The sequence below is a fragment of the Acyrthosiphon pisum genome, chromosome A1, assembly GCF_005508785.2.
Source record: "Acyrthosiphon pisum isolate AL4f chromosome A1, pea_aphid_22Mar2018_4r6ur, whole genome shotgun sequence".
Taxonomy (NCBI): domain Eukaryota; kingdom Metazoa; phylum Arthropoda; class Insecta; order Hemiptera; family Aphididae; genus Acyrthosiphon; species Acyrthosiphon pisum.
In genome coordinates, this window is record NC_042494.1 from 43,316,213 (window position 1) to 43,330,210 (window position 13,998).

General features: G+C 27.7%; 1 protein-coding gene across 1 annotated transcript in view; it reads right to left on the minus strand.

Moving 5' to 3' along the window:
• Positions 1-6,940: 6,940 nt before the first annotated feature.
• Positions 6,941-13,998, minus strand: part of LOC100571911 (solute carrier organic anion transporter family member 74D) — an 18,229-nt gene continuing 11,171 nt past the window's right edge. The window contains exons 2-12 of the mRNA XM_003246440.3: positions 12,268-12,434; positions 11,976-12,176; positions 11,574-11,873; positions 11,361-11,480; positions 11,114-11,296; positions 10,714-10,903; positions 10,481-10,625; positions 10,232-10,392; positions 9,872-9,975; positions 9,671-9,760; positions 6,941-9,577 (exon numbers count right to left, since the gene is read on the minus strand). Of these exons, the coding sequence (XP_003246488.1) occupies positions 9,261-9,577; positions 9,671-9,760; positions 9,872-9,975; positions 10,232-10,392; positions 10,481-10,625; positions 10,714-10,903; positions 11,114-11,296; positions 11,361-11,480; positions 11,574-11,873; positions 11,976-12,176; positions 12,268-12,434 (1,978 nt within the window). The 3' untranslated portion in view covers positions 6,941-9,260. The remainder of the gene's footprint in view (positions 9,578-9,670; positions 9,761-9,871; positions 9,976-10,231; positions 10,393-10,480; positions 10,626-10,713; positions 10,904-11,113; positions 11,297-11,360; positions 11,481-11,573; positions 11,874-11,975; positions 12,177-12,267; positions 12,435-13,998) is intronic.

Here is a 13,998-nt window from a genome sequence, read left to right on the forward strand (position 1 = left end):
CGCCACTGCTATATACCTAGTCTATAATTTAGTCTTAGGTTGGAAAAAAAAATCGAGTACACTAACGTTGTATAAACAAACTAACCTTCATAAAAAGTTAACAAAAAGTGTGTATTAACTTTTAACTTAACTGAGTTAACCTATAGTTAAATAAACTTTTAACTTTAAACTTTTTGTTATTGGTGCATATTAACTTAACTTAACAGAGTTTAAAAAAATCATTAACTTGCCCAGCCTTGTACATCAGTACAGCATTAAAATGTATTTCTAAACAACACATACCTATAAATGTTTATCACTATCCGTAATTTAAATAATATAATTATCATAAAAAGAGTTATACATCCAATTATGATAAGGTACTGCCATGATAACCTGAAATATAATAATTGAATAAATTATAAAATGATAAATTCATAAAATTCACTCTATTATACAAATAATTTAGATATATATACCAATTCCATTTTAGTATATTTTTTTACTATACTTTTAATTTGAAACATGAATAAATAAACATGTATAACGTATATTAATATAATAATATGTAATTTAATAGGAAATAAAAAGGCTCCTGTTAATCTAACATTTTAAATAGCATACCTTTATCTATATATAAATATAATATAATAGTAAATAGTATAGCCATATAGGTATATCGTATATATAGTTAACAAAACAACATTCGTTAATTATTATAATTTTTTTTTTTTTTAACAATAACAGTCCGCGGCAGCTGAGGCCATTGACATAACCATGCTTTACATAATGTAGATATTAAGATACATAGATGAGGTTTATAGATTACAGAAAAGTTAACAATAATTAGGTTACATTATAAGAAAAGAGAGATAAAAAAAAAAAATAAGGAAATAACTATATATTATATTAAGTTAAAGCTTGATGATGTTGGATGGTTCGTGGCTAAGTGATTCCGCAAGGTGGTCAGATATTTGCATCCTTCCTCTTTCCGTGATGTACACACAATTTGTTTTCTGTCATACGTGATATGTCATAAAAGGACAAAAAGTATTAGGTACTATACTTTAGCAGTGGTTCCCAACTGGGGTGGTCTTCTAACCCCAGGGGTCCACGTGTTGATGTGCAGTACATACTGTAGTGATTTTTCATTTCTATTTTATTTTAGCAAAATTATTTAATTCATAGTTGTTTGAATTTCCGATTATTTTTGGACTATTGAAACTTGATTTATCGGGAAAAAGGTAGATAATGAATTTATTTGAATTGAAAAGTTAGGTCCCCGGACTAATTTAAGTTTTAGCTAGAGGTTCGTGGTTTCATACTAATTGGGAACCACTGGTCTATAGACTGTATTATATTATAGACGTTAATAAATTCGTTTTTTCGAATTTCTATCGACAGTATCAGTGGCGCCCAAGATATATTTTTCAGGTGTAGCAAGAAATAATTTTACCCACCCACCCACCTCACAAACACAAAATTATATTATTTTATACATTTTATCATATTTTTATTGATAATATTGGTAAATATTAAGGTATCGACCAATATAATCTGTTATTAATAATGAACTTATTTCAAGTGAATTATTTTATGTTATTATACCCACCCACCTCTTATTTTTAAGGTGTAGCGACGGCTACACCTGGTAATAGGGTTGGGTGCCACTGGACAGTATAGTATAAACTTAAATATTGTGAATTATGATGGCTTAAGGTACATAAAAGCTGTTTCAAAACATTCATATATTTAACATAACAATAGATATCTAAAGTTGCAAGTTAATTGTTGTATTACCTACCTATAAATATACATCATAATTCATAAAACTATCTATGATATATAAAAAGGTGGGAAAGTTAATGAAAATAATTAACTCAAGTTATGTTAAGTTAAGAGAAAACAAGAACAATAAGTTAAAAGTTAACAGTTAACAAATTATAAATTTAACTCGATAAGTTAAAAGTTAATATAGAAAAAAATATTAACTTAACTCAGTTTAAAAAAAGTTAATCTATTAATTGTTTTAATCACATAAAGAGTGAATGTGTCTTTTTAGTTTCTAATTAATAAATTATAAAAAACAATTTTATTGAACTTCGTAACCTTCATAAATATTAAAAGTTAACATTAAACATAACAATTGTCAATTTGTAATTTAAAATCATTATTTTTTTTAAAAAACATTTATAATTGCAACTCACATAATATATAATTTACAACTTAATAAAATATATTAATATACACAAATTTATGTTATCAAGAAAAGGAACAGAAATATTTGTGTTTTTGTATTGGATTATTTTTATTTTATAATGATATAGAAATATATGAAAAAAATAAAATAAAATATGTAGTAATATTTACGTATAAACGAAAAATTACAAAATGTTTTTAACTTGATAGATTTTTTTAAATCAACTGACAAAAGCTAAGTTTTTTAGACTGTAAATTAAACTAGTTATGTTCATAAGTTGATTAGAAAATAAACTAACTAGTTAAGTTTTTAATTAGTTAATGCCCTCCTTTGGATATATATAATATTATACAACGGTAATTAAAATAATTTTGTCACACTTTGAGTACAATGACAACAATAAAATTTTACAGTGTTCCAAAATCATTCATCCAATTTCGATGTAGGCTTTATATTTTGAACCTGTAATTTGTGGTAAACAAACCATCTGAAAGAAGTGGTTATCAAGTTTTTTTCGAAACTTTACACCACAGTACGATAGTTTATTTTAAAACTTTTAAAATTACATGAATAATAATTGTTAATAATATATTATAGATACCCAATAAATAATATTTAATTTGAATAATCATATTCCCATTCCAAATGTTGGATATTTCTTCAATTGGCGCTCAAGAATATTTAAAAATATGTACCTATTCTCAAATTATGGGTTTCACATTTGCTTCCAATCAGAAATGGAATCTTTTTTTTTATTTGTTCAAAAATAACATTTTTGATTTAAAAATAAAAAGTGAAATCGTTTACTCATCTCATCAATACCCTATACGCCTTTTGTGAGTTTGTGACCGACCATATGGTAAATTCCCGATACGAAACTTTATGTTTCCATCACGCCATACGTGATATATAATACAGATATAAAACTTTAATTACATTTTAAAAATATCATGGAAATAAAGATATGAAAAAAAAAAACACCCACACAATTAACATTAAACGCATTTAAAAAAAATACGAATATAGAATTTCCTATACTTAGGTCTTGTAAACATTTTGAACAATTAAATACAATATTTATCAAACTTTCGATTTGGTAAATTTACTGTTAAAATGGTGATAATAATTATGAATCTTGAATTAATATGTTAAATCGTCCGTCAAAAAAATGTTAAATTAGTAAAGTGAGAGATGCCAAAATGTACGCAATAACTTAACGTTTAACATTGTGTTCCAAAATATTTTACGCATTGGATAATAAGGGTTTGTTATTACTTATTATTAATATAATATAAACGTTTAAATGCGGTATTTATTGGCCAAATACATAATAATAATTAATAATAAAAATATGGTGATATGTATAGAAGTCAGAGCATAATTTATTTCAAAATGTATAATTATATTATACCTGAATCAGCTATTTTATTTACTATACTTGATAATAATATTATGTTCTATCGAGTCTATATAAAAATGATGAGTCAAGTTAACTATACTCAACAGATTTAAACTGAAACTAAAAGCCGTTGTCAAACTTCCAACGGACAACTCGACATTTTTAGTAACTCAAATATTATTATACATTCCATTCAGACTCACCGGTAATATAATATATTAATATAATAATATAATTATTTAAGTATATTCAGTTGTATGTAGTTAAATATAGTTATGGTGGGCATGCAGAGGGGAAGCATTGCGAAAATAGAACCTCAGCATAGTTCGGTTCTACCATCATGGTTATTCGGCATATAGAAAAAATTTTTATTTGCAATATTGAAGATATCGTATTTTATTTTCACTTTTTTAAATTTCAAAGGTCACGATAATCTAGGTATGTAATAATCACTATTGTGAATAATGGAAAAAAAAAATATTAAATAAAAACGTAATTTAACATTATAATCTCACGGCACTAAAATATATGACGCAAAACCGTTTTTTAGTACGCAAAACATGGTTAATTATATTTTGTTTGGCAAATTACCACCGTTGGCAGTTTAAAATAAAAACAATGTTCGTACAAGACATTTTAAGCTCGATAAATGTCTAGTGAAATATATAGTGTGTTTACTGAAATAACTATATCTATTTCTGATGATTTCTTAAGATCCACCTAAAGAGAAAAAAAATTATAGTCTATTATCACTTGGGTAGTGGATTGTACACTAGTCGATAAAATCCATCGTCTTAAATTGTTGCAACTTGTGACCGATGAAATTAAGTTAAAATGGACGAATTGTATTTTATTTTGGTTATTTTGTATAATATTCAGTTACCTATCCAAAATGTCACTTACGCCATATTAGACTGAATCAATTTTAATACTTGGTATGAGATTTGCACTTTCATACAGTGAAATATCAGGGTATTGTGGGGACATCAGTAGGTATACGTCACTACATTAGGCACTAGTTAGGATAATCACAATATTTTAAGGACGGAATTTACGAGTATAAAATTAATTCTTGATCTTAAGAAAAAAGATATAATATTGCTAAAATAAATTGTAGATCAATATTATGTTATTAATTAATTATAAAAATAAAAATTGTCAACATTTAATCTATCGGCTATCATTAACCGATTGATACAATATAAAAATAATAATTTGTTATTTTGTTTTTAATTGTTTCATGTAGAAAACAAAACTTTTAAAATATAAAATCAACTGCAGCTGTTAGTATATACTTAGTGATCGGGGCCATGTGCAGGACTATCATTATTCCTGCATTTAACTATATTTATAGTGACGTGGGTAAATACGACCATTAGTGTGATGAATTATATTCTACATCGATATGATATAGATGGGTAGATTCACTGTACTCAATGCAAAAAATGGGCCAAGCCATCATCTTGGTGCTGAAATTGAGGAACAAGGCATGTCTGCTACTGCCAACTAGGTTAATAATATTTATAATAACAACATTTTATTTATTTATACAACTTACTTTAATATTTTTAAATTGTTTAATAAGTCAAAGTTTATAAACATTTTTATTTTAACTAAGTATATTAATATGCATGCAATTGTGTAGTGATTTTTTGAACGGGGTAAACGTTATTTCTTTTATCTCAAAACTTTCTAAAATGTAATTTATTTAAAAAAAAATTTACTATATTAATCAACCAAGTTATTCTACTACCTACTTTATAGGATGCGTAAACATTTTTAGAAAAATCATTGTACACATTATAAGTAGAAAAGTACGGCTTATAATCTTAACACTAAAAACTAACCTCAAATTGCCCGAACAAGTATTTTACATCAGAAACGTGTACGAATTAGGTACAATAGTACTATTTGGACGATCTCGGAACATATAGTTCGTTTTGCATTTATCTTCTGATTGTATTAAAATGGCCTATATAAAACCCCTTGAAAAACGGTTACACTTCAATTAATATACAGTGAATACGAGTACATAATATACAAAATAATTATAATAATATAAAAACGATAAGCATATTTGGTTGTCTAGTTAAAAATTCAGAATATAAAGGGACCAAAGATGATTGGTATAGTGTCTACACATTTTTTGTAAACTTTCGTGCACTTATGGCCATAAACATATTATAATTATTTTTCTAAAAACAAATTATTTGTTTATCATCTTAAGACAAAAAGGAGAATGCACACATTTTCGGAAATCAAGAGACATTTAGTCATTTAGATGTCCAATGTCCATAGTGTTGTAGTCAACGGGAAGGATGGCTTAAAAAATAACATTAATTAGGTTTGACATAAACTTTTGTTTGAGTAAAAATACTTCAGTAATGTATACTTTACATTTATGTTTATAATTTGAAAGGTTGAAATTGTTGAGATATTATATTGTATTATTTATTTTAAACATTGACCTTAGATTCTGAGCGAAAAGATGAATGCGTTGATTTTACAATGATGCATGGTTTTTTATATCTGTGTACACGATAAGTAGTTGAAATAATCCTTTGATTTTCTACTTCAGTAACTTTTCTGGCGAGAAGTAAATCTAGTTTGTGCATTTGGGAGGTCAAAATTAGTCAAAAGTAGTTTTTAAAACCGAACGGAAAAAAATAAATTTAAAACAAGGTTTCTCATAAGTATTTCATACTGTAAACAAAAAAACTAAAAAAATGAATAAACAGTATTTTTAGTTATTTTATGTTCAAATCTGGATGAAATTAAATATTTAAACGAAGAAAAGCGATCGTAGTTTTGTGTTATATTTTAAAAATATTATTTGTGGGTATTTGAAGCTTTTAAAATAGGTATACTATTATATTTTATAGACACAATGATATTTTCAAACGCAATGATTTTGAACAAAACCAATTCAATCTACTGTAGGTATACCATTGGGTTTATCTCATTACTGCAATTAACAATGACTTATAAAATAAATGATAATTTAAAGGATAATTTACCTATTGTAGGTACATATCGTAATATACAACGTACTCGTGGTAGTTGCCGTATGCATATTGCGTGTCGTAAAAGAAATAGTAAAAAGATTCATTTTTAGATTCTGAGTGGAACGAGAAAGCTAGTGGTTTTACAACGGTGTTTATTTTTTTTTTATCCTGCATGTATACAAAGTTTCTTCCAGAAGGGGGGCTTCGATTTCAACATATAGTACCTTATATTTTAGCAAATTGGATCAAAATGGTACTTTTAAGACCCGATTTTTAAACTTAAAATTTTAAATACTTCTGAAATTACCAGAAGTACTCTCCGCAACAAAATGTCTCAAAAATAAAAATGTTGTAAAATACAATAATATTATTTTATATTTTAAAACAAGTAGACAATAACAAGAAGTAGGTAAACATTATAAATAAACCCATAAATATTAAATTTACATTTTCGTCACAGTTATTGTTTAAAATATAATTTAGAATGAATTATATACAATATACCTACATGTATTTTTTAAATCTATGTAAATCATAAACTACAATATGAAAATAACACATAGGTAGGTATTAACATGTATGGGAAAAAATCATTTAATTTTTATAATTTGTTCGTATAATTATGATGATAATATTATAAATTATTTAATTACTATATTATTATATATATTTTGTGACGAAAGAATCAATTATCAAATATTCACAATGACATGGTTAGTATAGTCATGTGCATATTTATTAAAAAACTGAAAATATAAGCAGTGAATTCAGATTATTTTAATTTAAACAAATACATGGAACACGAACAATAAATTAGGTATACAGTAGGCAGGTAATACAATTAATATTAAATATTTAAATATCATATTATATAAACACCTAATATTAATTAAATAAGGGCCTAATGAAGTCATATCTAAATACTCAAAAACTTTGATTTGCTTTTAAAAATAAGAAATTAAATGAAAGAAATCTATTGACTATAAATGTACAAACTTGACATTATATATTTTTACCCATATTGATCCTCATGTACCTAACGATAATAATAAAATGTAATAAATATTTATTAAGTAAAGAATATATTTAATGAAATAAACAGGTTTCGGAAATGAATATCTATATACTGAATAATTTCAATACGTAATTCTAATGATCCATTTTTTCAAAACTAACTAATAACTATCATACAAAACTAATGTAATTTTAAGTAGGTACCTATAGGCTATAATGGTTTTATAACAATTTATTTATTGGTTATAGGCACTTCAAAGCAATTAGACTTAGACAAAAATAACAAAACAATGAATATAATAATATATCGACAATGGTTAATGCTGTTACCTTTATGCCAAAATATTCAGTCCATACAACTTAAAATGTCGTACCAATTTAAAATGAAATTATGAAAATTTACGAAATACTTAAAAACATATCAATTTGTTTATCTAATATGTTATAATATGAATATAAAAAGCAGTTAAAAATTATTATGTTAAAACTGGATGTAGATACCGACGTAAGGCCTATATCGCTACCGACTCATCTTATTCAACTATCTAATATCAACATGGAAAGTCTTTTATTAACCCTTCGAATACTTTGATTTGTAAATAAACCCTTAAATCATAATAATGAAACAATCAATAGGTTCAGTTACAAGTTCTCAAAAATATATATAATTATAATTATTTGACTACAGAAGCAGTATTTAGCCATTTGAAGTGAAAAATTAAAGTTGTATCTAATACAATATAATAATTTCCATTTATTTGCATACATAATACATGTATAACCTAATACCTATCAAATTAAAATAAATAATTTTTGATTCAACAAAATATTCGTTAATTAAGTAGAAGTTATAATAATTCAATGTGAATTAATAAGCTCACTTATAATAAGTACAATTAATAAGCTCAATTATATAGCCAATAATTATGTTTATACCTCATAAATTATAGTTATAGTGGGGTAGTTGAAAATACCTATTTTATTTTGTAACTACTATAATATGGGAATGGAATTAACTTAAAACCAAATAAAATCCATGATACATTAATATGTATAAAAACATTATAATTAAATATATATTCACACAAATAGGTACCTGCAGTGGCTACAACCAAATGTCAATCGTTAATCGTTACAAATTATATAACATTGAGTACAATTAAATTGGTAATTTATTTATTAAAACAAGAATATTATACATTACCGCAATTAATTTATTATTCTATTATAGGTACACCATTATAATTATAATTTAAAATTAAAATTAGTTTTGGTTACTCTCGTACCATTAATACAACTTTTGATTAGGTAAGTACACGTATAAGAGTTCCGTAATCTTTACATTTTTTTTTTCTAGTACAGTATTATTATTAAGTTTAATAGATTAAGAGTTCGGACCAAAATATATCCTCCTTTAAACAGCTTAAGCCGTAGACTAGATTGGTACTTAATACACTTTTAAAGTAAATAGTATGACGTGTTTAATTTTGATTTTGTTTACGCTTAAATGAGGCACCAGTAGTATAATATATATAATATATTATATACCTCTATGGCTGTATAATGCATAATATATCCATCCGTGATCAACCTGAACCATAGGATATTCAGATCACATAATATCTCCTTCATAGTTCACGTGTGTACATTATTTTATGAAAGTTTAAAGTAATGTAGTTAAGACCCCTCCTTCTCTGAGCGTTGTTCCGGGACTCCTAGGCGAATAGTCGTCCGTATGTCTGGTGAAATCAATATTGGTGTTCGAAGCAGAAAACGTTAAGTCAGACGGTCTTCTCTTCGGCGGCTTTCTGGTTGGCGTGGGTGCTCGTTCTTCAAATCCAGGCGGAGTTAACGGACTCAACGGACTCGATACTGAGCTAACGATAAATTTTTTCGCAGAATCCGAAGTTCCATACGGACGCAATGGCCTTGACATTAAGCACACGCACGCATAGAGCGCTGATGACGTCATGAGTATACCTGTGAACAAGTTTATTTATACGAATTAAAATATATTAGAAATATTTGCAATTTATATGCCACAGTTGTAGCCTGTAGGTAGGTTACGCTTACATATGTTGGACAGACTAAGGTAGGTGGAAAACGTTGCCGCACCATTTAACCGGCACTGATCGTTGCTGTCATACAAAATACACGTTAAATCTGAAAAATAAATTAAATATTCTTAAACTATATTCTTAGAATCACATATAGTCAATTATATATTGTTATGTAAAAGTAAAATAGTTTGTAGACCCATAATTTATTACGTACGTCCGACAAATAGGTAAAGTATCTTTCCTGGCACATGTCCCATCAAACAAATAAAAGTCACTGCGAATCCCAAAGCTGTGGAGCGATCATCAGGTTCAACGCTTCTAAAATCATAAGGGGAAACTAGTGGCATAACAAATTAAAATTCTGACGACGGGTATAATATGTGGTAGGTACATAAAATATTATTCGGTAACTATAATATTATCATAATATTCTATGATATCAACTATTAATATTTACCATACACAAAAATTTACTTAGGTAAACAAATTAATTTAGGCATGTTAAATGGATCACCGACCGTAGTAGGTATATATAGGTACCTGGCACATAGTATAAATTCATCTGTATTATTACCTGAGCAGTAAAATTACTGTGCCAACTATACAAGTTCCCAATAACGATAGTATCAACACTGAAATTGATTGATATCCAACGTTCATTTGGTGGCAGTTATGATCATAACAAGCGCGTTTGCTGGCGGATTCAGTTTGGACGCAAGCACACCCGACGTACTCCTGCGACACGAATATATTGTAAACTTTATAATCTAATTTCTTATTACAGCGTTTGTTATTATGAATTATGATTTAATTATGAAAACACCTGTCTGGAATACAGATCCTGGGTCCTGCAACCGGCGTGACAGGGTGAATAATAGACTATATGGCTGTTGGATGAACAAACCGGTTCAAATGGAATATTGTCCGGACAATTGCAATCCTTATTGCAGAATTCGTTTAATTCAGACCTATATACACATAGAACAACGGGAAACACTCGTAAGTTTCTTCTGGTGGTAGTTGATTTTTTTTTTTAATTTTCAAACCTATTCTTACTTATGTGTTAATTGATTGTGTACTTGTATTTTGGAACACCGGAGGAACATGCTTGTGAAGACTAATATAGTTACAACACAAATTATGCCAATGTTCCAGGCGGCTAACAACGTAGCTCTTGGCTGTGTAATGCATATTAACACGCCAGATAAAAACACGCAAACCGCTGCCAAAGGAAATCTCAAAAAATCTAAAACATAAACATGTTGCACATTATTATATTACACATGCATCGCGTGTTTGAATCGTTATGAAGTGAACGCAATTCCAGAATACAATTATTCCATAAATCGCTAAAAATAATAAGAGCACAATTATTAATGCCAATTCTATTATTGATTTTACCACAATTTGATGAATAAATATCATCAGGTAGGTAATATATATTGCATTTACAAACCGATGATTATGGTATTTTGATCAGTTGCATCCATTGTGTGTTTGGGTACGAAAAATACTGATTCCATATAATTAGGTTCTTCGTACAACATATTGATTAATACTGTGTACACACAAGCGATGGCGGCAATATTGGATAATATTAACTTGTTACTGAAAATTCTTCCAAGCGTGCTCTTGAAGTCTATTAAAATACGCGAACAAGTTAATGCCGAAATTCGACATAAATTTTAAATTACAAATTGTACCGTATCTGTTGTTTCGATAAATTGGGCTGTTGCGTATTAACGTCGAAGCACGGCTCGTGACCAGTCTGCTTGGATATAGAGCCACGATGAAAGATACGGCGATTAGTATTAGACCAATAACTGTTGAAATAAATGGCAGGTTTATATACGAAAAGCGCTATGAAGTTCGAGTCGAAGTATATATAGTGTGCACAATATATATTTAAGGCTTACTGAGCCACACGATGTCGCCGGCCAAGTTGAATTCTGCGCTCACGTGGAATGCAAATTTTCCCACCATCAACCCTGTCTGGAGTCCCAGCAGTGACGAACCGACGACTACGCCTATGCAAGCCGGTATTTTGGTCGGGGCCACTGATTCATCAAGTAGACCTAGACCCAGAGCCAATAAGGCTGTGCTTCCTAGTGACATGCTGACTTGGAGCAAGAACAACACTGCAGTTTTCACCAAGTGTAACGGGACGTACGGTTCCTTTACGTGGGCACCGTGAATAGAGTCGCATAACGGCGTATCTATAGGACGTGAACATATTTTGAGGGTTTATGTTCGGTCGATATAAATATATAATAAATAATAATCCATTGTATATAATAATGTATACGTTTATATATTACCTAAAGTGGCCAAAACTAAAGCTGATGGTCGTTGAAAACTATAATGATCGGACGCATTGATCATCGCCAGTAAGACGGCCAAAATTCCTTGCAGGATCCCAAAAAATGCAATCCATGAATTCTTGTTGCGTTTACCCCCTCGGTATCCAATGAATGTCGACAGCGTCAAATGAACAAATCCACTGAGAATCCACAGCCAATCTAGGTTATAAAAAAAATGCACGTATAGTTATGCAATCAGTTAGAACACCGTTGCTTCCGCATATGTTTAAGTATTATTTATTATACATACTTGATATATCTTTAGGTATATTATAACTTCTTGATTCTAACGTCGAAAAAAAGTATCTCTGTGACGCCGTTTGGAAGAAAACAAACAGTGTTATGGTAGTCAAATATTTTCCAGCTGTAGCGCATCTAATCCAAGACCGGCACAACGAATATCCCAGCCACTGCAATCTGTACAAATTTACAATATTCATATATATAATATATTATACAAAATTACTTAAATACTATAAAATATCGATAATATTGTTCTACGTTTTTAAAAAAAAATATCGTCGTTTATTTTTTAAATATTTTTGCCCCCCCCCCCCCCCCAAATAATAAGCTAATTGGTTGTATTATAGTTATCTATTATGATACAAACATTTATTTGAAGTATACAGTGAATCATATTTTAAGTTTCTTAGTATGTATAATGTTATATATTTCTTTTTCTCTATTATTTTTATTAATTTTTATTATAACTCAATACACATATCTGCATACTGAGTACTGTTATTATTATATTATTCCGTAAATACAATATTATTAATATTAATTGTAAAATAAATTCAAATTATTAAAATTAATTAATAACAATAAATTATTCATTTAATACGAACCATTGTAATTTTTAGTGCAATACTGCAATCAATTGTACTTACTAGTTAATTACTACTACAGTCAACAACATACGTGCCTAACTAATAACCTATAAATGTTAATGTAATAATGTTTAAAATATATTAAGATAAATATTAAAAACGTAATAGTAATAAATATGAAAATAAATGAACCATGGTTCGTCATAAAAAAATAAGAATGAGACGTTTGAAGTCAAATCGTGGAAATTTAGAATATTATAATCTATTAATTGGTTAAACAACACTTTAAAGTATACCTATAGATTCATATAACAGAAAATTAAGGTAAAAAAATGTATTTTGAATATATTAACTCTTAAAAATTTTAACCAGTTCTTCTGCTTTTCAATAAACTAATAAATAATGACTATAATAACTTATAAGCTATTATTTATCACTATAGCTGCCCGACCTTCCTCCGGAAGAAATTATATTTTTATAATTTAATTTAAAAACATAAGACAATTTTTCGGCTATATACAAATAATATAATATAATTACACATTGTAGTTATTGTTATTGCTAATTTATGAAAATGATATATCCTACGTTTTGAATTCAACCACCGGAGTGGTAAATTTTATTCTTTTTATTATAGAATATAGAGATAAGGTAGAAAAATATGTAACAATAAATTATTTGTTCAATGAATAATATATATTTCAAATGGAATAATACAAGTACAAATAAATAAATAATTAATAATAATAACAATAACAATAATAAATAAACAAGCAAACCGGTTTCCTTCGTCTCCAAAATCAAGTTAGATTCTTATATTATAGATTATACGTAGGTACAGTTAATTTAACGAAAGTATTAAGCAATTCAAATGCCTAATCAAATATAAAACATTCAATTATTTTAAAGTGGACCAAATAAAAATTGACTTTGTTAATAAATACATAAAACAACAATTTTAAATATTTTACTTATCTTTGAAAATAATATAATTTTAAGGGCGTTGGATGTGGCGATTTGCTTCCTTTTCTAACACACGTGGAACATAGGAATAACGACCTAAGCGACTGGCAGAAATTAAAGTATTTCTAGTTGTTTGATTTAAGAAATGTAAAGATGTTTGAATTTGGTATACAAGTTACTTTGCATCG